Source organism: Strix aluco, chromosome 19, assembly GCF_031877795.1.
Source record: "Strix aluco isolate bStrAlu1 chromosome 19, bStrAlu1.hap1, whole genome shotgun sequence".
In the NCBI taxonomy this organism is placed as follows: domain Eukaryota; kingdom Metazoa; phylum Chordata; class Aves; order Strigiformes; family Strigidae; genus Strix; species Strix aluco.
Genome location: NC_133949.1, coordinates 14,005,051 through 14,032,225, shown reverse-complemented (window position 1 = coordinate 14,032,225; position 27,175 = coordinate 14,005,051). Strand labels below are relative to the sequence as shown.

The 27,175-nt window shown below is 45.0% G+C and overlaps 1 protein-coding gene across 1 annotated transcript; it reads left to right on the top strand.

Moving 5' to 3' along the window:
• The first annotated feature begins 16,728 nt into the window (after nucleotides 1–16,728).
• Nucleotides 16,729–22,510, top strand: CHCT1 (CHD1 helical C-terminal domain containing 1). The gene is made up of 5 exons (XM_074845036.1): nucleotides 16,729–16,797; nucleotides 17,565–17,693; nucleotides 18,614–18,789; nucleotides 19,557–19,656; nucleotides 22,331–22,510. The coding sequence occupies exons 1-5, from the start codon at nucleotides 16,729–16,731 to the stop codon at nucleotides 22,508–22,510; spliced, it is 654 nt and encodes a 217-aa protein (XP_074701137.1).
• Nucleotides 22,511–27,175: the final 4,665 nt, after the last annotated feature.

The window sequence follows — 27,175 nt, the reverse complement described above, 5'->3', positions numbered from 1 at the left end:
CACCCCGCGTCACGTGACGCGGCAGCGCCCGCTTCCCGCCAACGGCGCCGGCGCGCGGCTCCCGCCGTCCCTCAGATGGTACCGGGGGAGGGGGCGGCCGCCCCCGGCCCGGCCAGCCCCCCCGGGCCCGACCACCCGCCGCGCTTCCCTGCGGTGGCGAGGGCTCGACAAATCCCGGCTGGGGCCGTGCAGCGGGGCCGGCGTCTGGGGCCCTGTCTGAGCGGTGTCGCGTGCCCCAGAGGGTACAGAGAGGGAGGGCCTGTGAGGAAGAGAGCTCTCCCCGTGGCACACGCGCTTCAAAATTTGGCACTTGCGAAACACTTTTCCGTAGGTGCGCACACATGCGCGGAGGGAAAGGCGCAAGGTTGCGGTGCAACGGCGACCCGGAAAAAACGGCTTTTTCTTCTACGGCAGAGCGAGGGTCGCGGCCCGGGGTCTGCGCCCCGTGCCTCGGCCCTTCCCGCCCCCCTCATACCTCACAGGGGAGAGCGGTTCTCCTCAGAAAGGCGTCTAAGGAAAAGTACTGCAAGGAGGGGATGACAGTAGGAAGTTCCTCTTCCATTAAAATGTCTTTTCACTGTCTGAAACAGAGACACGAACTGAATTGTAAAAGGATGAAAAATACCTCTGTCCTTTGCTGTTCTTCAGCACATAAGCTTTTAGTATTCAGGCCAATACTTATACAAAATGGGAGGATTTCCCAAATGGCTTTGTTACAACATTAAGCCTCGTAACATACCCTGGGTCACTCCCGAGCAGAAAAGACGGAGTTTGAAAGAAAACATTGATTTCCAAGGGCAGCTCATTCCAAGGATTGTTCCTGCACAGAAACAAAGCCTGTGAAAACACCAGTTTCAAGTCATTCCCCAGGTTACGGTTTCCGTACGGAATGATCTTACCACATCAGAGCTGGAGAAAAGGTCAAGCCGAAGTTACTTTCTTGCTGATGTAAGTTCACACGTAGGTATTTTTATAGCAAACATTCCAAACAAATTTCATATCTGATACGCAAAGCCGGGAATGCTGCTTACAGAGAAGCGAGCTTGAAGGCCGAATTTCTCCTCGTGTAACACTACTCAAGTGCAAAGACACTACAAATGAATTAAGCTTTGTAAAGCCTCCTTACATTTTTTCCTGCTATCATCTGAATTGTTTATTATCTTAGATTTGTGACAAAGAATATAATTATTACACTCAAGAATAAAATCTACCACAAAGGTCTTTTTGCCTCTGTGGAATATAGACTGTGGGGGTATGGAGGGGAGCTTAAGTGCTTTTTAAAAATTTAAATGAAGTTGTTGGAAACCTACTTCACCCACCAGCCACTTGTTACATACTTGCCTTTTAAAGAGGATATAAGCTCCCTTATATCCTCTTACTCCTATGCTACCTTTACATAACTCTTTTCAACGTAGTCCCTTACCCAAGCAGCTTTCAATTATAAACTCTTTAAAATATTTGAGACAATTAATTCAACAAACAAATGTGTGGCAATACATCAACCAAAAGCATACACTGGCAATATTAGAAAGAGCTGGAGAAGTCTGTTTTATCTTGTGATTAAATGAAGTATTGCAACCCCTAATCATGGCATTTCTTGTGCCATGCTCTGTTTGTGAGGGATCACTTTAAGTATTAACTTGCAGCTGAGGAGACATGGCTTAATTCTTGACTTCACTGTGGTATTCCTGCGTGACCTTATGTCTAGTAATAATCTTTTAATGTTTTGGTTGCTCCTCTGAATTACAAAGATAACAATACACAGAGTCCCGTTTTGCTTGGAACAAGCTGCACTGGGATACAGCCAGACCCAAACTGGCAGAGCAGTTACAGAAAGCAATTAGATCAGGAACCAACTACAATGTGTTGTAAGACAGCCTCACACCAATTTCTTCTAGTTTTCATGCCGATTTCTCCATGACTATTCATCCTTGCCTCACCTCCCTCAAGTCTTTTACTTTCAGTAGGTTACATTATTAAAAGGCAACAACAAAACCCCAAGTAACAAGGCACACTGCAGAGCTGACGTAACACTCCCAGGCCTGTTTCATCTAGACACACAGGAGTGAAGGAACCTGCCAGGACAATTCCCGTCGATGCTATTGCAACCACCACAGTTTAACTGCTGTCCTGCATCTACTCAATTCCATGTTGCAACAGGGATGAATTACCAACATCCTTTTCTGTGTATTTCCAGAAACCCATCTCTTTTCAGCTTTCAAAAAAAGCACAACAAATTAAGCTCTTTTAGTTGCCCCTCTCTAAAGAAATACATCACTCCATCAATTCTTAGCAGACTCCCTCTATGCCAGATGACTTTTTCTAGCATAGATAACCAGACTTTTATTCCATTTTTCAGCTGAGGCCTCACCAGCACTTTGCAAAACTACTCCATTTTTATCTGTTATGTCTTGACAGAACCTCTACTTGTAGCATACACAAACCCTGTTCTCAGGCAGCAGACATTATTAGGCAGTACAGGGTTTTTAATGACTGGTTCACTTGCTAAATTGTGAAAAAAATGAGTATCTAAAATTACAATTACAAGCCAGATCCTGCCACCCGCTTAAAGTATAGTCAGAAAGAGCTGACTATGCAAATGAGGAAGCAGAAACTTCTAGTGAGGAGTTTCTTCCTCTAGAGGAAGGAAAACGGATTGGAATGATGGTTAATGATGATGGTTAACACCTTGGATTTTTAGAAAATGCTCTTTCCAAAATGGTTAAAAATATGTATTACATTAAAACTTGCTGCTTTTCACAGCTAGCTAAGTTGTTTAGACTTATACTGCATTTTCATATGACATTTAAAAAAAAAAAAAAACCAAGCTAAAGTGACATCTCTTTTATGTCCCAGAGATACAAATGATGTCTAACAAGCAGTAGAATTTTGTTTGAAGAGTGCTTTAAAATAATTTACTTTATCCATTGTATGTACCATGGCTTGCACCAAATTTAATAACAAAGATATTCTAGATTGGAAAATCAGACCGGAGGCTTACGATGGCAGTGTCTTTGTTCAGATTAAATTAAGCATGTTCTCAAAGGCATTGAAGCAGGAACCTAGAGATAAGACTTTGTATGCTAACCATGGATTAGATCTGGCAGTAAGTTTTTAATGAAGCCTTATTGGGGAGCATAAGATTATAGATGTTGCTGCTATTTAAGTGTTATGTCAAAGGTAAATCAAATTAAGATACAGTGAATTTAAACTTGTATTGGATGAATTGAGGTCCTCCCTTCTGGTAGAAAAGTGCTACATAGGCGAATCAAACCGTAACTGGCCCCGTGTCGTTTTGATTGCGGTGATTTATTTAATTATTTGCTAATCACAAATTAATTCATAAGGACTTAGCAAATATCTTTAAGTGTCTTTGCATCATTGTCAAGTATCTGGAAAACCAGACATTTACTGCTGCACAGAAGCTGCAGGAGGCTTGCAGCAACGCTGGCTTCTTGGCAGAGCAGCTGTCAGTCTCCAGGAGGGTGGTTGGCAGTCCACAAGGCTACCAGAAACGGGGAGAAAAAAGTCACACAGGCTTCAGCTGAGGCTGCAGTGGGCATCTGCTAAGGAAAAGGTGTTTGGAGTTGCATTGAAGAGGGCTGAAGATAAGCCAAGTAATTGTGGAACTGCCACAGTGAATCAAAAACAATTCTGAGGAGACCTGTATAAGTCCCTAGGATTTCCTGATTTAAAATTCACTAAAAACAAGGACCAAAAATGCAAGTTCTAGGCCCTGCTCTATTATTTGCCTTTAAATCTGTGCCTCTTTCCCCCATATCTCTCTCCTCGCCCCGGGATATTAATAAATTTTTAAGGATCAGTTGATATTTGCAAGCTACTTCAAAATATACAAATGTATTATGCTATCCTGTGTAAATGCTGCACTCTATTCTTCAGAACAGTTGACATCTTTATGTTGAAGATGATATAAAAAAAATATAAACCATTAGGCTACTCTTTAGTATTTGTACTTAATACAAGATTAAGAAGTAGGGCTGAAGGGGTTTTCAGCACAAAAATGAAAAAGCGTCCAGAGAGCTAAAACTGAAGTTGAAACTGCCATATGTGTTATATAGAAGCTGATGGCCCCACAGACAAAAAAATACAAAATAGCACAAGGGGATGAGGAATTGATAGAATAATAGGAAAACTCATCTCAAAGGCCTACATTGGAGCAGAAGGGATCTCAGAGTTTGCAACTTCCACAGAATAGCCCATAGCACCAAAGATTCACTGACTCTCCACATCTCATAAATATTTCCTTATAATTATTACTTAGTTGTAATATTTTTCTAAAGTAGCTTCATATTATTATGGATCATTTACAAACAGGACAATTCTGCTAAAACATGCTGTGGGATGGGTCATCCTTATCAATTTGTATATTAGGAATCCAGTAAGGGACTTTTCTGGGTTTTTATTACTTCTGGTCATCAAAATCAAAGCTGTGTCTAGGAAAAACGTGAGTATGTAAGTGCTCAAAAAAATCATGTGGGCTTACATTTTTTCATGTCAGAGGTTAGCATTTCAGTCTGCCTGCTATTTAAGAAACCCTTCCTCGTCTGTCCTGATCTGCCCCAAGCAACTGGAGGCAGGGAGGGGAAGTCCTCCCCAGGCATTTAAACTTGATAAAACCTTTTCTTTTTAACTTTTTTTAAGTAAAAATCCTAAACCTGAACAAAACCACCGTCCCACACTAGAAGCACATAGAAAACTTCATTTTCTCAAATGGTCACAGAGCAGAAATATCAGAATAGAATTTGTAATTACGTCTAATGGATTGTGGCCAGAAAAGTCCTACTCACTGCATTAGGATTTATTCCTTTAAGACACTTGTGTGCTTTTGAAATGTAGGTCCCAAATTTCCAACACAGACACAGCGAATAGAACTATCTTCACCCCTCGGTCTGGAAAGAAACTTGATGAAGGACTATAAGGGCCAATTATCATCTGTAATCTGCATTTAGTGCCACCAGCGAGTATCTGAGACACAGTGCTAGGACTGTACAAACATGAGACAACTTTTGCCCCTTCCTGCCTCGCAGACAGTCCTATGGAATGCAGCAGAGCACATCTCAAATACCTGACAGGAGCACAAGGCACAGTAAGAGTGTTTGTTCAGGGCAAGCCTGCAGTGTTCGTTGCTAAACCATTTCCTATCTAACTGTAATGAACTGATGAATGAGAAACACCTCGAATCATTACCTGCCAATCTAATTCTGATGTAATCAGAGGGAAAGGGGAAAATACAAAAGGCTTCCTCAAAGAACAACAGAACTACATATGCAAATTGCAACTTTTATCACATCCCACATTTTCTAGGAAACAAGTAGTTTAGAATAGTAGTCAGAGGGTGACATTCAGAGGGTGACATTTGCTACAGATTTATATGAAAAAAAAAAAGGAACAGATTCTCACTAGGACCCTCCTATGTCATATTGTTATCGTATAAGCCGTACTCCCACACTATTGCCAGCATGAACTTTGTAGCAGAACTTTGCAGGTGAAAAGGGCATGGCTTTCATCGTCAAAGCTGAATTAAAAAACAAGAGAAGAAAACAGATGTAATACTTACAGATTTCAGTTTTATTAAGCTCACTGTAACTAGCAGCAGCAGGGAAGATAATGTTAAGACTTCCTTTTCTTATTTCTCAGAAAGTCCCACCCTATTTTTAATAAACTTTGTGTTTATTTTTTAACCACAAATATTCAAAGAGGATTTCTGCAGACTCAGTAATCATCCCGTCATTGAAGGGACACGTTCGTGAATGCAGCGCTCACCAGGGCTGCAGTGTGGTGTAGCCACGCGACTCTCCGAGTGAGACGATTTGGATTTTTTCCCCCCTTATTTTCAGTATCAAGGCACTTTTTTTCTTTTTTTCCTCCCTCACCTGCCCTGCAGATCACCACTTCCCAGCACTCTCATGACTTGTTCAGGCAGTTGCCCTTCCCCACCCACCCTGACACTGCTGCCTCTGGGCTGGCCATCATCCCTTGCTTCTTCCCAACAGCAGCAGCCACTTCATACCTTCCTTCTTTCCTGACGAGTCGATACCATGCAAGCAGGGTGGGGAGACAAGAAAGAAGCGTGTCCCTCTGCCCCAGAGGGCTGAGCTCTAGGGACAAGACAGCATGGAGGTGACAACTACTGCTGCGCAGGCAACAGTGACAGGAGACCTGCTGCGCACACCTGCATGTGGCAAACACCGTACCTGTATAGCAGGTTGTAGCAGAGACGGGAAGAGGGTTTGGGCAGCACTGCTCATTCCTCTACAGGAAAAGACAGCAAGGGAAGTGGAAGCATCCCACAGGCCTTACTGGAGCTGTGGACTACCTCCGTTTCATTTTACCACCCCTTTATAAGAGAATTAATTAATATTTTTGCTGAGCCACTTCCCTCTGGATGTTTTTGTTCAGGGAGCTCGTGACAGGTTTAAAGCCACCCCGAATTGCTGCTCATGTTACTACTCAATACATAATTTCAGCTCATGTTATTAATAGTGTTATCTACACAACCAAAGAAAACGAGGTACGTCACATGAGTTCTTAGCTATTTTAAGATTTGTGGGTAAGTGATTCCCCACTTTTACTGCAGTTGCCTTTGAGACACGCAGAAGAAAACACCATAAGGCACCCTCAACTCTTGATGTTCTCTTAAGTAAAGCTTCCCTGTGCGTGGAAGGGTGACACAATCACACTTGAGGCCCACAAAGAACAGCAAAAACCCTTTTTTTTCCTGGCAGACTTTGCTGATGTTCCTCCAACCCAGAAGTAATAAGGTGCCACAGCTAATGAAATCACAAGGTAAATGTAATGCATTAGAAATTTTTATAACTATCACGTCCGTCCCGGTTTTCCATCGACCTGTTTGATTATGCCGTATACAGGGAAAAGTGTGATAGAATTAATCAGCCTGCCGGAGTGAACGCTAAAGGAACAGATGAGCTTTGGCAAGGCTGTTGCTAGCATTGAAAAAGAAAAACTGTGACAAAAAAAAAAAAGCCAGACCTAAATCCAGAAGCATGTCATTCAGAAAGTGAGACATGCTATGATTTATCAACGTAACAAAAATTGATGGGAGCATAGATCTCCCATTTCAAAGTGTTGTTTCTGTGTAGATTAAGAGTAGTATCTGTCATCAGGAAACAAGGGAAAAAGAAATATGTTTGATAAAAGCGATTCTGTGCTCTCTTGTAGACAGAAAAACACTGTGTTGTTGGAATGGAAGTAAAGGATTTCTATGTAGTTCCACCCTCGGCAGCAAAAGAAGAGTGATGTGACAAGAGGAAGTGCCAATAATTAATAACAGAAGATCAAATGAAAGGAGTGGCTGGGCAAGAAGTGACTAATGTTTACTCCATTTCAGAAAAGTCCACATTGCATTGCAGAGAGAGGATGCTTGCATCGCCCCCAGAGCACAGCAGCAGCCCCGGTGCACAGCAGGCAGTGACTTACCACTGTGGCACAACGGGGCAACCTTCCCTTTCAAAGAAAGAGCTGCTTTCTTCTCAGCTCAACAGCTGCTGCACACAGGGTCTCCAGCATCTTAGCAGTTTGATTGTTGTATTTAGAAAAGGCAATACCAAAGCATAAAACGTGTAACAACTTCATGAACGTTTTGCCAGCAGCTGATACAATGGAAAGAGCATCTCAAAACAGCAGGGCAGCGAAGTAAAACAAAAACCATGGAGCCAGTACCATCACGTCATTTGGCACATCCTTGCACTTCCCTTAATTCTGTTCCAGATCTTGGAAGGAGAGGCCAAAGCATCTTATTTACTAATTAAGGTTTCACACGATTCGAACACTGAACAAACAAAGGACATCCCCAAACAGAGAAACCTGCCAGCCTTCATGACCTTGCCAACAGACTGATGTCTCAGTTCAGGGCTTTCACAACACAGATAGTAAAAGAACATGGACAGCTGCGTGTACAGATGTGTATGCACACACACACATTTTTATGCTGGTATGCACACACTACCACTGATCGTGATCCAAAAGTTACACCTCCCTGTTTGAGTTAAGGACACTCCAGACACCCTGCAGAGAGGGGTAAAAAAAAAAAAAGACATTAAAATAACAGACCTCTATTTTATGGTGTCAAATGGCTAATGATAGTAATTAAGGATTTTTAAAGTTCTTTACCAAGTAGCATTATCTAAGATAGCATCATGCCTGTAATCTGTCCAGAGTCAATGAAGAACTGCTGATCAAGCCAACAAGGCAACAAAAAAAGGTCCAGCTCACCAGCTGCTCAAACCACTACTTCACACCTCATTCCCCTAAACACAACGATAAGCCACAACAGGATGCAGGTGACCAGGTTGTTTAGCTGTCATTTCAGCTGAACATGCGGTGGCTGCTGATGTGTTACAGTGGACTCTCAAAACCAAACATGACAAATCCCTGCTGGACAAATAGCTCCTTTTGCCTTGCCATTTTTGTGGATTGACTCTACCCGTGCAGCAAGGTAAAGCATTAGATGTTAATCAAAATTTTGCCTACTATATTATGTATTTGCATGTGGTTTTATTATATAAAACAAACTGTTAAATGATCCATAGAAGCCTTTGGCACTCACTGTCCCTTTGGTTACAAGTCCAGGTATGCCTAAAAGAGCTTTTAGCCTAGCAGCTCCTTTCCACTACTGTAATAAAAAAATAGGCCTGGAATATTGAGTAGATTCTTGAGCAGATTCTTAGGATTAGAAGACAAGTTCAGAGTAGCTGGAGGTTACCAAATTGTTGCAGATTGAAAAAGAAAATTGGTGTATTCAAGGAAAGGAGCAATTTGAAGTTCTTATAAAGCACTTGGACAGAACGATGATGGACAAGACTTTCTCCACTCCTTTCTCTTTCTCTTATCACTTCCCAGCTGTTTCTTCCACTTTCAGGTAGTTTCAATTTATCCTTCCATTTTTACCCACACAGTTAACTAACAGTCTTCTAGTTAAGATTCTGCTGTTTTTAGTGATGAGGTACCAGCTGTGCATCCCTACAAGCTGGTGCATGTATGACCTTGAAATTTTCTGTGTAGCCAATCAGAAAACGCCTTTAAACAGTGTTTCCTATCTCCCAGTGAGCATCTCTCAATTTTTAGCATTAGATATATATCACTTTATAGCATCCAAAGCATTGTGCAAACATTAGCCACTAATACCAACAAAAAAATCACTCCCCTCCCAGCCTATACCTTGTTATTGTCTAAGTAACAGTTCCTCCATTTCACTGAAGCCAGCCTCGGGAGTTGTTTTTGCTTGCTCCTCTGCAGGAATATTAAAACAGAATGAGAATGAAGATAGCTGTTAATTTTATGTCACAGCTAGGAAACGGAAGGTCTTCAGATCACACTTTCTCCGCAGTCTTTTAATTGCAAAATTATACTTCAAGATTTGACACGTTTCTCACCTCCTTATTTTCAAGCTACTACCAAGCAAAACCAGACAAAAAAAACCCCCTTTTTTTTCCTAATCTGCAGAGCCTGCACAAAGCTTTAATTTCAAATAAGTGAAATTCTGCTAATTACTAGCACATTCTAACAGTCCTTGCAATTTTACAGAGAGCTATGTCAAGCTAAACCAAATTATAGGTCAGAATGTGCCAATCTTTTCATCATTATCACTAATTCCCTTTGTGGTTTATGCCCCCCCCCAACATGTGTCTTACCAGGTTCTTTGAGCCTCTGGCTAGCATTGCTCAGCTGCTCCATAATTATTCATCACACTAGATCCAGCAACAAGACATTCACAGCATGTTCTTCTCACATTTTGTTTAAACATTAGGTACAATAGCAGATAATAGAAAATTCAGATTCTGAGGCAAGAGACACGGGAATTTGGGTGGAATCAGATGACTAACAGAATTTTTGCTAAAAAAGAAAGGGGGTAAAAAAAGATTCTTGAGCAGCCATCATGCCTTTCATCTTTTTCTGGATAAGCACTAATCTAGACACTAGAACACTCCCTCTTCTAGATATGATGCTTAGTAACCCGTTCCTAATTTCATATTAAATTTTAATTAAAATAGCAGGAATGTTCCCTAAGTAAGTTAGATGATGACTTCCTGTGATCCTCTTCCAGATCCAACACCTCTTGCCTTTGCCACCAGACCTGCGTTACCTCAGCAGCGCTCTTGCCTGGCACCCCGAGCCGTTGGGCCCCACCATTCCCTGCAGCCACCCACCGCCCCTTTCCCTGCGGTTTGACTCCTCCTGCCGAGGTAAGAGGTGCACGCCCTGCATCCCCACAGCACCCAGCGCAACAGGATCTTAGCATCTAGAGCCCCAGCTGGGAATTACACAAGCAATAAATCATCAAAAGCCTTTTTTTTTTTTTTTCCTGCAGATTAATGTTATATAAGTTATGCCTGCCATAAAGTATAAACAGCATAAAATGCACCTCTTTGCATTCCAGTGTGTTGTGGAAGATCATAAAAGCACTTAATATATTATTTAAGCCAGTTAAGCTATATAGCACAACAGCAGTAAATAGCAACAATTCTCCAAATCCCCATATGCCAGACAAAGGATCATGTTTAGCATTTTCAGGCTGGTAGGAGGGAATCAGAACATTGCAAAAATTAAATGGCATGCACTGCTTTTTTGTTTTTTTCTTCTGCCTATCTCAGCAGAGCCTACGTTTCACTACAGCTACCCCACTGCACTATCAATACAAGAGACTGAAACCCATCACAGAAAGAAGGTTGGCTTTTTTTGGTTAATGCTTTTAGAGAAATGAAGCCACTTCTCTTGATAGCTATGTTCTGTAGGCTGGAGGGGAATTTCCTTTTTTTCTTTTTAATAAAACCAAAATAAAAAAAAAATACCCCCAAAACCTGACTTCCTCTGGAAAATCCATGAGCTGAACTGTTAAGTGGAAATTTAAAAATATTCCAAGCACTAGCCATCCTTCTTGCATACAGGGTCAGGCACGGGGCAGCGTGATGTGACACAGGTATGGGAGCAGGAGAAAGATGGGAAACACAAGGCAGGACGTGCACGAAAAGGGCATCAGTGACAACTGAGGGATGAGACCTGACTACTACCAGGAGCCTGAACTTCATTACCCCTTGCAACCCTAGCACACATCACGTGCCCAGAAGCTTCATCACGCTGCCTGCCAGCGGGCAGCCAGCCCAGCAGCACTGACTGCACTGGGAATCGTAGCCTGGCTGACACCCCTGTGCAAAGAACAAGATCACTGGAGGCAGATATCAAAATCTAAAGGAGCAGGGAAAGAAGATACAGATTTGAGAGCCTCTGCCATAAAGGGAGACTTTGAAATTGAGGGTGCCATGACTCACAGAGGGGAGAGACCTGATGCAGACACTCTCCAGGCTCTGAGCCCCCATTACTCCGACCAAATAAAGTTGTTATTTTCTGTCCTCTTCGTATGCAGAGATACAACACGGCAAAAGTTTTTCCCCACTGAGTCGTTCAGAGAAAAGCTTCAAGACTGGAAACAAAAAGCAGGACAGGAGAACCCCTTCTAGTGGCCTGACATTTTATTTCTCTATTGCAAAGAGAGGAAAACCCCTTTTTATTCCTCTACAGCTTTTATTATTTTATGATTGATTTTATTATTTAATTCCTCTCCATTGCAAAGAGAGGAAGAATCTCGCGGGAGAGCAGCAGTCTGCTGCAGCAGGCTCGCAGCACGCCCAGGGCAGAGCTGTGAACACGGGGCGCGAGGCACACACAGATCTCAAGCTCCTCACTTCACCTCCCCGGCACAGAGCTGTGCGCAAGGGGGCTGGCACTTCACTCCCTGAACCACCAGGGTTTTTCCCAGGAGTTAATTTTCTTTATATCTAACTGAAAAAAAGCATCACCAAGTTCTGCACAGCCTCGCTGAAGGCATCCTTGTCTTGATGAGCATTTCTCTACCAGGCTGTCACCCTCTGTCTCTGCTTCAGGCTGTTTTCTTCCATTTTGAGACGAGGAGAGCTCTTCCCCTGGCTCCAGGAGCAACTGGGTTTCCCACCTGGTTATGCCCACCTTTCTCCCTTGCTGTCACTTTTCAAGCCCTCTCCTCCCTCCCAAACAGTGCTTAGTTCTCCCATCTGTCCCTCATTTCTTTTTTTTTTTGCTCCCCACCTCTACACTGTAAGCTCCTACTTGGCTTATACATTCGGTGCCTCTCTGCACAACTTGTTAACCCCATGCAAACCCCTGCCACATTCCCCAGGCAGAGCTGATCTTTTGACACAGCTGTACCAGTCTCATCATCTTCCAGGCTTCTCTGATTCATTGCTAAAATGGTGGGTAAATTTGTTAAGGGAGGGGAAGCGAGCAAGGCAGATATCACCTAGGGCAGTTCATATTACATGATCCAAAAGATTAACAAAAGAAGTTAAATTATTTTCAATATTAAGAGATACCCAACTTGTTATAGATTTGATTTTATAAGCAGCAGCAAAAGGATGGGCTTATTAATATCTCATTAACAACGCCTATTTCAATTTGCATAAAAACCTGGAAACTTGTGAAGCATGATAAGAAGGAAAGCCTTTAACTATCCTGTTTCTCACAGGCTACAAGCTGCAAAGTATGGAGGAAGCTGATAATGCTCTTTCAGTTCCTGAGGACTTCAAGCAGCTTAAAAAAGTTACATGGCATTAGCAGACACCATTAATAAGCTCACTAACAGCTGGCTGAAAAGCTAAAGACAAACATCTACAAAACTGTTGAAGCATAAAATAACGTAGGAACGCCTGAAGATACAGCTGTTGACAAGGAGGTGTCCAGCACCTGAGGTTAGTCACCAGTAGCTTTGGGCACTGGGAGGATTTAGCTAGCTGTGTCTTCCAGCGGGGGAATACTTGGAATACACTTGATCAGATTTTGCAAGGAGTGGATAAAAGAGACACAGATGTGTTTATGACTTCTACACACCACTGGTCACAAATTGTGTTTGGGTTCTCTACCACATTGATGCAAACAAGTGATTAAATGAGCACCTCCCGACACTGACCAAAAAGGGACTCGTAGGATATATTAAGATGCCTCTAACAACGTCACACAAAAACAATAACTAGGCCCAAACTCTCTTTCAGATCCCTTCCCCTAATACAAGATTTATTAATTTGTGCTGTATTTACTGGCATCCAACTGCAGGGAGAAGACAGGTCTCCAGTTGCCTGTGAAAGTTTTCATCATCCTTAAGCACCAGGAAAGGAATTTCCAGATCCAATTAGCAGAGCCTCCGCCCCTACAGTCTGAGCAGTTGCACTATGATTAATCACTATCAAACGAAGCATTCACCACCCTCCTGGTAAGAACAGGTTACTAAAAACCATTACAATTCCTATTAAGTATTACAATGCAATACATCTGGCAACAATGTTTGGTTTCTGTTTAACTAAACCACGTGTACATGCAGTTGGTTTAAGTAAAATGTAAAATACCTGTATATTTATCTGTGTTTATCAGCTCTGCTTCCCCATGACCTACCAGTAAATAAATATTGCATCAGTGCCTGCACGTATTATATGCAACCTGACTCATCACATCACACGTGGTATTGCTAAATCTGCCTAAAACAGCAAATAACAAACAGCAGCATAAACAGAGCATTTTCACAACTGTTTCCTTTTTGGCTATGAGCCTACTCTTGCACTGCAATAGCTGCTGTACTAGAGAACTTGGTTAATGTTTGCACTTGCACAGCTCCTGGAAGACAAAGACACTCAAATAGTAGAAATTAATGTTCACAAAAGAGCTGTCAGGGGGAAAGAAAAAGTTTTCCCTAAGGTGCACTGTTACAATACAGCGTGTTTGACTGGCACTTCGGCTCCCTTCCCTTCACGGGGAGAAATATGAGGTGCAAAAATCTGTTTGTACTCCTGACTTTTCCCCATCCAATTAGAATGTTGTTTCAAAGGCCTCCTGCCATTAAGGAGGCAATATAATCTAATAGATTTACGTAGATGTGGTCTGGGTTATGCTGTCTTCCGGCATGATAGGCTGCAAAGTAAAAAGTAATGTCTTGCAGAGGGCCAGGGGGAGGGGGATACGACCACAGACTTCAGAGGACTCGAAGGCATGTCCCGTGCCAGATCTCACAGGAGTGGGCTCATCCACAAGACCTTGCATGATGAACAAAAAATGAAATCTGACTCAGTGCTACCAAAAAAAATTCAAGAGACAGGGAAGGGTTGTAGCTTCAGTGGTCAGAGCACAACTTTGAAGATTATTCAACGGTGAAAAAAGCCATTTTTCATTCTCAGTCTCCTGCTCTGGTACTGTACCAAGTAATGACAGAGAAGACAACTAAGATCACTGCTCAACTGCAAATAGGTTAATAGGCAACTCCTAAATACAGCGAGATCCTCAGATGAAGACAAGCCAGGGAAGTCCATCTATACCTCCAGCATTGGCTGAGCTCTGAGTGCAGCGTACACAAAAAGCTAGAAGAACAAAGTCTGGGAGTCAAGGGGAAATCAAGGTCTTCTCCATCCTCTGGAACAGTGAAGTGTACACACAATAAGCCAAGAGAGCCTCTCCGTGTTGTAGTCACATGCTCCGTGGAATCTGTAATCTTACTAGGAGACAGATATGGCCATGCAAATATGGGTTATGCCTACGCTAACTGGCCTATGTCCCTTAGAGCTCCTAAAAGGCTTTTAATCTACATGCCAATGGGTGTGAAAGCTTGTGCTGAAGAAGCTTCATTTCTCTTGTGCTCCTGTTAGCCAGGAACACACTGCCCTTCAATACCCTGCCTTGAGAGGTGAGAGCATAAACCGGCAACTTGTTGGTTTAAACCTCTGGAGGTGAAAAGGAGAGGAGCTGCCTGCCACACTAGGGACAGATGTCATGACGGCAGGAAGCAAACACAGCAAGAGGGCAGCTGGTAACAGGCACTGAGAAACCAGCTGCATTTTCAACATCCCCTTCAACCAAGTCACCTCCAACATAGTCCTTACAAAAATCAAGCTGCAGCTAGCGTAGGTAACTTACCTGGGCTATCACCACTGCTTCACTCTGCATAGCTTACCTGGTGTTAAGTAATATATAACATACTGTAAAATCCTAGTATAGGCGAAACAAGTTGTAACATACCTCAGATGGTCAAACCTAACTGCAAAGCATTAGAAGGGAATTGTCTTTGCATCTGCTCAGCACCAGCCTGTGCAAGGCTTCTGCGTCAGAGAGCTGACAGCAAAATTTCAGATGGGGGGTAGACAGAAAGCAGACACAGGAGGGAAAATGCCACAAACATCTTAAGGGAAGGGCTTGTCTTAATGGATTTGTGTCATTGAATTCAACCATGGGTAAAGGCCAAACTTCCCTAAGACAGCCTGAACACAAGAACCTGTCTCTGTTTCAAGACCCATCACTAGGTACTTCCCAAGGCTACTACAAGGCTACTCCCTGCACCAGGCGATTGGCTCGGCGGGTGCTCAGCATCGCCGGCCGCGCAGAGAAACACCTGACCCAAAGCATCCGAACTTTTGCCAAGTGCAGTGCCAGTCGCTCCGCACAACCGTGCCTGGGGAGACCTCAGGGAGAGGGGGGAGCCTTGGTACAGCCCTCAGGACTCCCCCCAGTGCCAGAAGCAACCTGGCACAGGAGCACAGCTGAATCACAGCTGCAGCAATTACACTAATTGTCCAAGGGACAAAACAATTGCACTTGTCTGACTGGTCAGGGCATGATGGGAGCCCAACACATTTTTCTTTGTGAAAGCATTTTGCCTTGAAGTAAATTTCCAAAACAAAGTCCCTTTAACTGCAAGCCTTTCCAGACTTCTTCCTGGCAAGTGCAATTTATTCTTTCTAAAAAGGAGAGGTTTAAAAGAGACATTGCCCAGGAGAGAGAGATCTCGCTGCAGTTGGCTTTCACCACTGTCTGTGAAGGAGATAACCCTGAATTTCCATTATGCTGTGATGGGAATTGAGGTCTCAACTCCAACCAGACTCCTGAAAAGCACCTAGGGTGCAGCCCAAGGTCCCTTTTCCTGGTTGCACTTCTGTTCCCCCTCAAATGGGACTGCCTCTTACAGAGATCATCCCTGGCCCCGTGTGAGCCAGACTCTCTGGTCCTGCCCTGGGGCCGACGCTTCCCTGCAGCACAGCTCAGCAGGTGCAGTGGGAGAGTGGGAGAAAGACCTGTCTTGAACTTGCTGATGCACCACCCGTAGAGGAAAATTGTGATTGCTCACACCAGGAGCTGCACACCCACACTCACAGATAGCCAACGCGGCACACAGTGACTCAGAAAGAGCTGTACTTTGCACCACCTTCAGAGGCCAAAATAATCCAGACTGATGCACAGTTACAGGTGCTGGACTCACTGCAGGCACAAACCCAGCACCAGTGAAGAGCCCCAGACTCCACCAAGCTCCCACAGGTGCAGACAAAGTCAAGAAAGAGACCTTTCCCTCCCATCACCCACAGGAGCCACTGCCAGCACTGAACACCCTGACCACTGCCAGCAAGAGGAAGATCCAGGGTTTTCTGCCTATTTCTTTAAAACCACAAATCAACAGCAAAACTGATGGAGAGAGGTGACTCTGCCCCCACGGGCCATGGTGTTGTGGGGCTGGAGGGCCCCAGCAGTCTCCATGGTTGGTGGAATTCGGAAACGGTGTCCAGGCACCCTGGTCACCTCGGTACCCCCAGCACATTTTGATTCAAACACGGCTCAGCAGCAGTTTTCCCTTCCCACCTGGCACAAGTGAGGCCCCAGGAAAGGTGAGGGGGTCTGTGTCCCATGGCAGAGATGGGCTTTAAGGATGACGGGGATGGAGCCAGGGCAAGGGATGGCAGCAGGGACGACACAGCCGGCCAGGTGAGCATGGGCAGGGAGACTGGCACGTAGCGAGAGCAAAGCAGAGTCTAGCTTCAATTTCACCTCTGAAATGTGGTTTGGAATCAAATTTGCAGAGAAGTAATCTTCCAAGGGAGCAGAACATGTCAGAGAGGAAAGGACTTCTCTTCCTACACACTTCAGCATGTTTTAAAAGGCAACATAAGCTGGTGTTTAAGTCAGTTATGTAAGTGTTGCTTTCCAAAAGATGAGTGGAGGAGTTACCTACAGAAATTTGACACAGGGAAAACAGCCATTGCCCTTTGCAAAAGAAAACATCCTCCTCCCTGGACCAGGGAGGTGCAAGTTCAGTGGCTGAGGATTTTGTTTTGTTTTCAATCTGGCTTTGCAGCAGGTCAGCCATGGTACCTTTGCCATCAACAAAAGCTGTGGATGGAGCAGTGTGGCATTACAATGAGCCCATTGTAACCACCTATTGCCACTTCACAGGTGACTGCCAGCCCCTATTTGATTAACGCTATTAGGAACAAGTGGCCACTGTTTACCTTGTAATTTAGTAGAGGTAGGATTTCCAAAAGGGACTTCAAGTAGGCACCTAATTCTTATAGACTTTTAATTATAATATCTGGCTTCATTAAGCACTTCTGAAAACCCAATCTGAAATGATTTGGCAGGAAGAGAAACACTTCTGAGCCTTAGGACAGGGTTTGGCCTTGGTGGTTTTTTAAGGAGAGGATGCAAGATTTGCACGAACTGGAAGACTAACCTATGGCTTTGGCAATTTGTAGACCCCAGAGAAGGACGTGATTGACGCAGCGAAGGAGGCGGCCTTTGTAACGGGCAGTGAGAGTGCTCCCCCCTGCAAGACCCTGCTCAACTGCTGCGCAGACGGCCTTGATCAAGACACCTTTAAAATTGTAAGATACTGAATAGAATTTAGCAGTAGAAAAAGTCAGTGGCATCTCAGGTTCTTGAGAAAGAGGGAGCAAAAAGAGGGAGTAGGAGTTTGGCAGAGGGAGCAAAAAAGCAGGACAAGACACTTTGTTCTGTATCTTTCTTCCATGTCTGAAAGTTTTCACCTCATTGTTGTGTTCCAGTCATCTGGACATCACACTTTTAGTTTAAAAAAGAACCCAAAACAATACAAAACCCTCCAACAAACCACAAAAAAACCCCAAACAACAAAATAATCACATTTCACATACACTGTTCAGTTTTTCAAAACATGTACTGCTACATGATCATTTCACATGATGCCACGTGCTCCCTGGCTACAGTGATTTGGTTCCTCCGCATCACTCACACCGTGGTTGCAGAGCTCCATCTCGCACCGGGACACGACCTTCCCACATCATGGCATCACCACACACAGCCCCCATCATGGCCCAGGGCACATAACATCACCATAAAAAAAAAAGATGGACAAAAGGGAAGGCATCCAGATGCAGCATTTGCTCCTGCGTCACGTACAAACGTTTGCAACACACCCCAGGTTTGGCCACAGGAAGAAGCAGCATGAGAAAAGCAGTAAAACGGTTCCCTTTCTGCCTCCCTGCAGAGCAACAACTTTTCCGTAGCCTGCAATTTATACCTTTCGCCCTACAATGTTAAAAAGGAATTCCCAGTCTTGGAAATCCCTCAGTTCCCTTTTCATATCACCTTTGCCCGGGGTGTCACCAACCTTGGGACGTGCAGGAGCACAGAAGTGCTCACCAAAACACAACGCTCCTTCAGTGCTTTCCCAGCCAGCTATTTAATCAGTTTATTGAGTGAAAAGGAATGCCTGAGACCTGGATTTGCAGTGCTGAACACCTATGCCTACACTTTTTCTTTACAGTGCAAGGAGCTTTTCAGACCCTTTAAGAAGTCACTTAGGAAACTGCAATTGCTCCAGCACCTCCCCAGGGAGAAAAAACTGAAATACATGCAAGAAAGTTTGACCGTAATTGGGGACCGCATCGATACGTTTCTCCAGCAGTACTGCAGAGCCTCGGAAGTCAAGCACTGGCAGAAGTAAGGGTCTCCTCTTACCCAGCACCGGCGAGGCTCCCAGCGTGACGGGCTCCCACCCTACTGCTCCCAGGGGGCATTTACACCCCTACTTTGGCCCTACAGTTCCAGCCACTGGAAGTGAGATTGGATGTCAGCAGGAGACGTGTATAGCTTGCTCAAGCTGATTGCTCACAGATTTTGCAGGTAATTTTAGCAGAGGCCGTGTGGCAGTAGTCCTGCCCAGCAGAAGGCCAGTTTCAATGTGCTGTCCATCAGCAACATCCCTTTGCAAGGAAAGGGGCTCCTACATGGCCATCTGAGTTAATGGATAGTCCTTCCCATACCGTGACAAAGAGAATATTTTCCCATATTGTGAGAAAAAGAAATTTTTCACAATGAGAGCAATCAGCCATTGGAATCATCTCCCCGGGGAAGGGGTGGATCGCCCAACATTGGACGCTTTTAAGATTCAGCTGGACGGGGTGCTGGGCCAGCTTGTCTAGACTGTGCTTTTGCCAAGAAAGGTTGGGCCAGACAATCCTTCAGGTCCCTTCCAACCTGGTGTTCTGTGATTCTATGACTTCTTTAAAAGTTTATAAGCTTTGGGAAGAAAAAAAAAAAAAAAAAAAGAAAAAAAAAAAAAGAAGAGGGGGATCAGAGGGAGAAAAAAAGCTGGGCAAAGGGTATGTCAGTGGTTACATTCACCAAGCCAGAACTGGGGAGCAGAACAAGGAAGAGGAGGGAGTTTGCACTCACATGCACAATCCACATGTCTTTCTTTTCCCAAGGATGTTCTGGCGGTTCATCTCCCTCTTCTCAACGATGGATGGAAAGCAGCTGCAGAAGCTGTATAAGTACATCAAGAACAACCGAACGCATAAGCTTGTGGTAAGCAAACAGCAAATTTCAGAGGTCTTCACTGATCTCATGTTTCCAGTCGTGCTTTACAGCCCAAATTTGATCTGTAGTTTTATCTGATGATATAAAAGTTAAACTTTGAAACAAGCAACTAGTTCAGATAAAGCCTGTGCTTGCCAAAGCTCATTTCTGTGCCTGAGCATCAGCTACACAGGGAATCTGTAATGAACAGTTTTCCAAGAACACAGACTCCAAAGGGTTAACCCATTTAAGCACACTCATAGCCAACCATAAACATATCTCCTGAGCAAAGGCTGAGTACACCAGGAAGTTCAAAGGTCCACAAGAAACACATACTTTTAGAAATTTATTGAAAAGAAATTAAAACCAGATCTACAATTAAAAAAAAAAAAAGAAGAGTCAACTAGGAAAGTGTTTCGAGTAAATCAGAAAACAGCAGCAGGCAAGACCTTGTTGGGTTACCAGGCACTGCTTGCTTCGTGTTAAAAAGGGAGCTGTGGTCATCTGATAGCTGCAGTGATAAGGCCATAAATAAGTTTGCAGCCGCAGGTAAACAGCTCTCTCCTCCAGCTGGAGAGAAGGGGAGAAGCTGGCCACACAGTTTTTGCTTTTAGCTTACAGGGAAGCAAAACCATTTCTTTATATTTAAGGTTCTAAAAAGATATTCCAAAAACAAGGAAATTAAACCTATTGTAAAGAAAAAAAACCCCAAACACAAATTCCTGTCGCTGGCATAAGACACCTGAGATTAATTGGGAGATATTAAAAAAGCAACTGGCAGCTCCGGGAAGCAGGCGGGGAGAGGCGTTCTTGCTCCCTTAAACTTGTGGGAATTGAGCTCCATTTCCAGCACGGCCCTTGTCGGAGGCTCAGCCAAGCCCAGGACACGACCTCGGTTAAGGACAAGTCCCGCTGCTCCCGCAGGGCGCGTGGCTGAGGGCAGCTCCCTATTGCCACCTCGGAACAAGTATTAAAAAGCAAAGAACCCCCCCAAACACCTTCCCATCCTCTTGCTCCCGAAATAAAAAAACACAACCAAAACACACAATTCCCCATCTTCCTTTCCAAGGAGGGGGATAAAAAAAAAAAAAGGCAAAACCCAAATGGGGGGTGATGAGCATTAGTCACGCTGCGTCGTGCGCTGTGGGGATGCACCGGCGTGTGCCGAGGAGCGTGCACCAACCTGCAGCCAGCAAGAGCCTGCCGGCTCCGGCTGCGCCGCGCTGGGGACCAGGCTGCCTCCGAAAAGGCCGACAGAAGAAGTGACAAATTCTGCGTTATGTAACGGTTGACAAATGCCTTTTGTTATGCAAGACAAGTGGGAGAAAAATAAGCATCTTTGCCCTTTGTGGGAAGGGAACAGCAGTCAGCTCCCTGCTAGAGCATAAACAACAGGCTGTGGATCTAGCGGGGGGACCGGCGTGTTCGGCACAACAGAAATAGATTATTTGGAAATGCCTTGTTATTTAGATGAGTGAGCATAAAAATACAGAATCAATATGCAATTAGTAAGTGATGGAGATTGTCAGCATCGTAATTGAATAATTTTGTGAGTTTTGTTACAAGGAGAGAGGCTAGCGAGCTGCCATCCGCTAGCCTTGCTCACCAGTCATCTTAGAACCACGAATCTATGTCCCCTTCCCTCACATTTGGACTTTTAGGTTTTTTTTATTATTATTATTTAGAAAACCTCACAGCCACATTTGAATTTAAACGCTGGTCCGAACTCTGTTTTCAGACTTACTGAAAATACCAGACTAGACCCACTTCTCAGCTTCGAGCTAGAACACACCATCGTTTTCCTTTGCAATCCGCTGGCTCCCATACACTGCTGAGAGCTGTAGAAATCAGCCCCACGACTCAGACAGTAAAGAAATAAGTCTTCTAGGCTATCTGAGGCTCTGGAAGTTGTTTTTTTTAAAAAAAAAAAAACCAAAAACAAAACCAAACAGCATGACCAGGGGCAACACAAAAATTATTTTCCCCAGGTTAGCCTAGAAGGATGCGCAGCGCGGGCAGCTGCTATCCATCCGGTTCCGTGGTACCATCCCACCACCCTTGGGCTGTTCAGCGCAGGGACCCACCGCCACCCCCCACCGTCCTCCCGGTGCCCAGAGTGCCACAAAGCGACAGTGACATCCAGTGGCAGCACACCCCTCCACACACACACACACACCCCCACCTCAACCCCGGGGCAGCAGGGCTGAGCAGCACCCACATTCCATCACACACACTTGAGCTCGAATGCAGCCACCAAATGGCACCATCGGCTACTGACCATCTCCCCAAAGGGCCTGAAACATGTCATTCCTCTCACTAGTGTGCTGAGAACGGTTCTGGCTTTAAAACACAGATTTTTAGGTGTTTGGGTAGACTGGGCTGCACGAAGAGCTGAGCTGGGCTGGGTGTCAGCGCACGGGAACAAGAAAGAACAGAGAAAACCCAGCTTTGCAGAGGCCAGCAGGACTCACTGCTGGGTGGGATGGAGCCTTGGATCCCGGCTGTGAGGAACAAACACTTCGCAGGGCGAGGATCCGTGCAGATGGTACAGTCATTTCTCAGCTCATTGCTGCTGCCACCCAACAGGACCACGGTGAAGCAAGAGTTATTGCCCAAGCATGAGTCAGTGTGTGGTGTTTGCTCATATAAATATCTTTTAAAGTGGTTTTTTGTTTTTTTAAAGCAATTACGCTGTCCTTCGGAAAAACCGGATTCAGTTCCAGAACTCGAAGAACAGAAACTGAAGCAGCTTTACGTCAGCTGGGGTCTCTGCAGAGATACAAGAGACCTGCAGGAACACCCGGGTCAAAGGGACAGTCACCACCAAGACGCCTCTGAAGTCACCGCCCGGCAGCAAGAATGACAGATGAGAGGTACTCACACAGCCAGTGTCACATCGGCACCAAGCAGGAAAAAGCACCTTCCTGCTCACCTACACTTGGCATTTTTGCAAAAGGATCAGCAGGTGAAGGCATGATCAGTGGTGGGGCTGGAGGAGCCTGGGCGGGTTGAACTGCTGTCTCAGAAGAGACATGGGAGTAGGAAAAACAGCCGCAAGAGACGCTCCTATAGCATAAGGCGGTAGCAAGGAAGGAGAAGACATTCCTTTGTTGGCCGACGTCAGTTGGTGTTAATTAGTGTGTCTTTACATAGCAATCTGGATGCTCAAAACATAGTTGTGGTTTGCCTTTGGGCCCACCCTAGCAAAGCCACACACGCTTGGTCTTCCTGAGCAAAAATGCAGACCAACCTGTAGCAGGTGTGTTTGCTAACCAGAGTCACTGGCAGCCTGTTTACTCCTGCCAGAACTCTGGCATACACAAACCCTGAAGGAGGAATGAAAAAGGGACACAAGAAGCAATCACTGACGAGATCGGCTTTGCCACAACCAGGTGCCACAGTCTGCCTGCAGAAGGAGGACTTGTCCCACATAAGCCTATTTTCAAGCTGCTAAAATGCAATCACATGTCCTGTGGGAGTTCTCATGCACTCATAACCATCTTGCTTTTCATCTCTTTTCTCCTCAGTCTCTATTTACCTCTGAAAATGTCCAATCTGGTATGTAACAGCTCTGGGGGTGCATTTAAAATCCAAATTGATAAACTAAAAGTCAAAAACAAGAGCTAGCTAGACAGTGTGATCTGGGAGGCTGAGTAGGAGTCCCACACTAACCTGCCGGCTGTGAGGCTCCAGGCAATCCTCCTCCGCTTGTCTGCTCCCCTCTAAGAATGGGGAAAACACCACCCAACCAATCCTCACGCAGATAAATGCACCAGAGACACAAAGCGCGTGAATTGCACTAAAAATTAGTGCAACTGAAATGTAAAGAACATAGCAAGGACTTGGGATTGACAGCTGCTTGAGAGCCTGAGTGGCGAGCCATCATGAGCAGCCTGGCGTGCCTCTATATTTCTGGTGATAATGTATTTGTGGCATTGAATCATATGCAGAATCCACCCAGTAAAGCCCCCATAGGAGAGCTTGGGCACACTGGTATCAGCTCCTCTAGGACACACAGTCTCTCAGAGGAGTTACCCCTTCCATTTACTTTGTGGTTTTAAGGTTCCCAGACAACTTCAGAGGTCAACAGAAAGACAGAAACCAATTACTACAGTATCATCACCTGAACAAGAAATCAGGGAATAAAGACAGTCTCCATGGTTTCCTGAAAACACAAAACACTGAAATACTTGCAGCGTCATAGCAACAAGCTTTGACCCAAGTAAAACAAAAATTATGCTGTTTTAAACCATGTGATCTTATTTATTATTGTGCTGGAGTTTCCTAACAGCTGTGCACCAGCTTCAAGACTTCATCAAGGATGTTTAAGTATCAGACCTACCTCCACTACCTCATTTTTTTTGTATAAATCGAATAATGGAAGAACAGTGTCTGTAAGGAAGCAGGCAGCTGCTCCTTTCCTCGCTGTGGCAGAAACCCTCTTCTGACAAGAGCAGGGTCTGCTCCCCATTCATTTCTACCCAAACATACATGTGCTCACACACAAACCCTCCACGGTCAGCAGCCGTACCGCCCAGGGAGGAGGGAACAGAGCAGTGTGCAGAAAATATTCTGGTAAAAAAAAAAAAAAGGTTTCATAACTTTTACACATACACTTGCCATTCCTGACTGCTGTAGGCAAATAATGGCCATGAGCCCGTACTCGCAGCAGTGTTCTTGGCATGTGCAGCAGCTGCCATCCATCGATCCAGACCAAGACGGCTGTAGCCCTCTGACTGCTGCTGCAGGAGGAGGCTCATCTGAGAGCTAACGCTTCAGGAAAGGAATAGTGAGTAAAGAGCAACAAAATGGGCTGGTTTGGGCTTCATGGTTGGCTAGACTGGATTTAGGGGGAACCTAGGTTTTAAGAAAACATCAGAAAAATGAATAGCTTGGTATGGACATCTTTTAGTCTGACCAGTAAAAAAACCCCAAAGATCCTTCCTTCCTACATGTCCGACGGCTGGGGAGGGGGCTCAGGTACTGTCTTCAGATCTGAACCCAAGCAAGAAAAATCCCTCCTTTGGAAGGGCAGATAACACAGGTCATTTTTAGAATCAAGACAACTGATTTCCTTTTTGAATGACATCTTGGATCACATCCCCAGACCTTGGCAAGTGACTGAAGTCCTTGGCTGTGCTGCCTGCCGAGGCACCGCTGCCAAGCGGACACAGAAAATTGTTCACGAGCGGTTGTGACGGAGGATGTCGCGTGTTGCCTTCACCGGGCAACGGATTCGGCTTCTTGCACTGGGTTTCATTGCGCGTAAGAGCGGACACGCAGTTATACTGCGAGATCCTGACCTCTTGTGTGGTGCAGACCTGGTTCAGCAGCAGAACGTGAGGAATTTTCTTAGAATAACAGAATATCTCTCTCAGCCAAAGGTTTTGAGCTTTCTCCACAGCACACAGCGTATAAACCACATGTGGTATCACATGCAGCTGCATCAGAAAAATACTGTATGCCCTCAAAATGTCGCACTTAAGACAAAACTGAGCAACATTAAAGCCTGTTCAAGACTTGGATTATTCTTCAATTTTTCCAGTAGGATGTGAGGTGACTTAGAAGCGACAGGAAAGCTCTCAAGGAAAACTGAGCTCTGCCAGAAATAACCTCAGAGAGTTTCCTGACCAGACAACGTGAGCAAAGAAAGGCAAGAGAAAAGATTCCACCTTCAGAGGTCCCTGCTCTAAACGTACGATGAGAAAACAGTTGGTATAAACTGCAGGATGCATCAGTGCCACTTGTGTAGCATTACAGGGATTGCTTTTTCCTGCTGCTTAGTTCTGGGAGCTGGCGGGCAGCGGTGCTACCCCAGCAGACTTGCACAACTGCATGGCTTGTAGTGCTCGGTGTACGTTTCCTAACCCGGGCTGTTTCTCTTTTCCATTTAAACAGAGCATCAGGGAATTCACGGAAGTGTTGCACAACCTCAGCTTTGGCTCTTAAGGAAAGTAAGATTTTCATGCATTTTATAAAGTGTCAACGTGTAATGCAGAACCAAAGAATAAAAAAAAAAAAAAAAAGACACAAAACCTCATTTCCACCCAAGAAACCACAACCTGAAGAGATGCAAGCAGAAGCAGCTGTTGACAGCTAAGTTCAGTGCAGCAAAGCGCACATTTTGTGCCATAGGAAGCAGAAACTTTGTTCAGCGGGAAACAAAAGATGTCAGGAATAAGCAGAACGTGTACTGCCCGCAGCAGTGACGCCTCGTGGCAGCCAGTGCCCTGGGACTGACACCCCCAGGACAGGGGCTGTCCCCGTCAGAGAGGCACCTGACTTTCTGCCAGCCAGAAAGAGCTCCCCGAGCATCAGGAAGTCCGAGGGAGCATTTCTCTTAATGCTTAAAAAAAACCCCAAACCCAGAAACAAACCAGCCTCCCCCCAGCAGCTCTCCTCAGGCCAGTTTGAGGGGAATTGTGGTTACGTTTTGTCAGCACGAGGAAAAGCGCGATCCTTGCTGATGTCAGGGGTTTGGACTTTGCTAAGACTAACCAGGGGAAGAAAGTCATTACTGCGAGGCAGCTTTTACCCAGCCTGATGTGTTAAACCCCCCAAAATCACCAATACGGCCTCATACCTCTGTTTTCAACACCAGGTTACCTTTATGTGGGCAGGAACAGTTTTTGGGTTGCTGCTGTGAATTCTTCCTTCATACCAGCTGAAGCAAATAGACTTTTCACTGAGTCTCCTGTTGTTGGTTTGTGCTTGGTAGTTTGGCTTCAGCACTCCCCAAATGTCAACATTTCCCTGGGGAGAAGGGAAAGAATTGAGAAAGTTGCAGGAACACACACAGATGCCCAGGGACTTGCATCTTTCACCCATTTAAATTTGCACGGATATGACGTATGGGGCTACACAACTGCGAAGGGCACTGCTGCAGCCCTGAGGACTTCAGCCTCACCACCTCTGGAGTCATCCTCGTCTTGCAAGAGGGGAACCTGGCACAGAGACTCTACCTGGGTTCCTCAGGGTGAAGGACCTTTGAGTAGCGCTTGGTCTCTTAACAGCTGGACGAGCGTTTGATGGCATTTTTGCCTTTGAAAACTGATATCTCAGACCTGTGAAACGAGAAAAGGCCTCTGCCTGGGCCCCCCATGCAGCTGGAGGGTTTTAGCTCGTTCACAGGCAAACTGAAGACAAACTCAAATGACTCAAACCTGATGGCTTAAAAATAAAAGCTTGTAGAAATGCCGATTTCCAACCCCTCCTGTGCACAGGCAGCCACATGAGAGGCTTTTGGGCTGTGACTGTTCACTTGCATGACAGACTTTGTGTTCCTGTGGCTAATTTAGGAGAAAAAAAGACCAACAAGCAGGGGAAGATCCACGTCCTACAACCGACGAGGGCTCCCCCCCGTCTCTTGCTCTGCCTCCTTCCCACCTTCCTTTTCCCACACATTTGATTTCTCTCTCTCTCTGTTCTCTCTACTCCCCACTCATCATTATCTCTCTTCCTCCGTCTTGCTCCCTGATCCTGGTTTTCTTCCACCATGTGCCTGCAGGACTCCTCCTTCTTTTTCCAG

What these genes read in the sequence shown, in the direction of transcription:
- CHCT1 (XM_074845036.1), top strand. Translation starts at nt 16,729, where the DNA reads ATGGGCTTTAAGGATGACGGGGATGGAGCCAGGGCAAGGGATGGCAGC. An exon ending in ATCAAGACACCTTTAAAATT is followed by an intron (nt 17,694 to 18,613) that starts GTAAGATACTGA and finishes TTTTCTTTACAG; the next exon opens with TGCAAGGAGCTTTTCAGACC. An exon ending in ACCGAACGCATAAGCTTGTG is followed by an intron (nt 19,657 to 22,330) that starts GTAAGCAAACAG and finishes GTTTTTTTAAAG; the next exon opens with CAATTACGCTGTCCTTCGGA.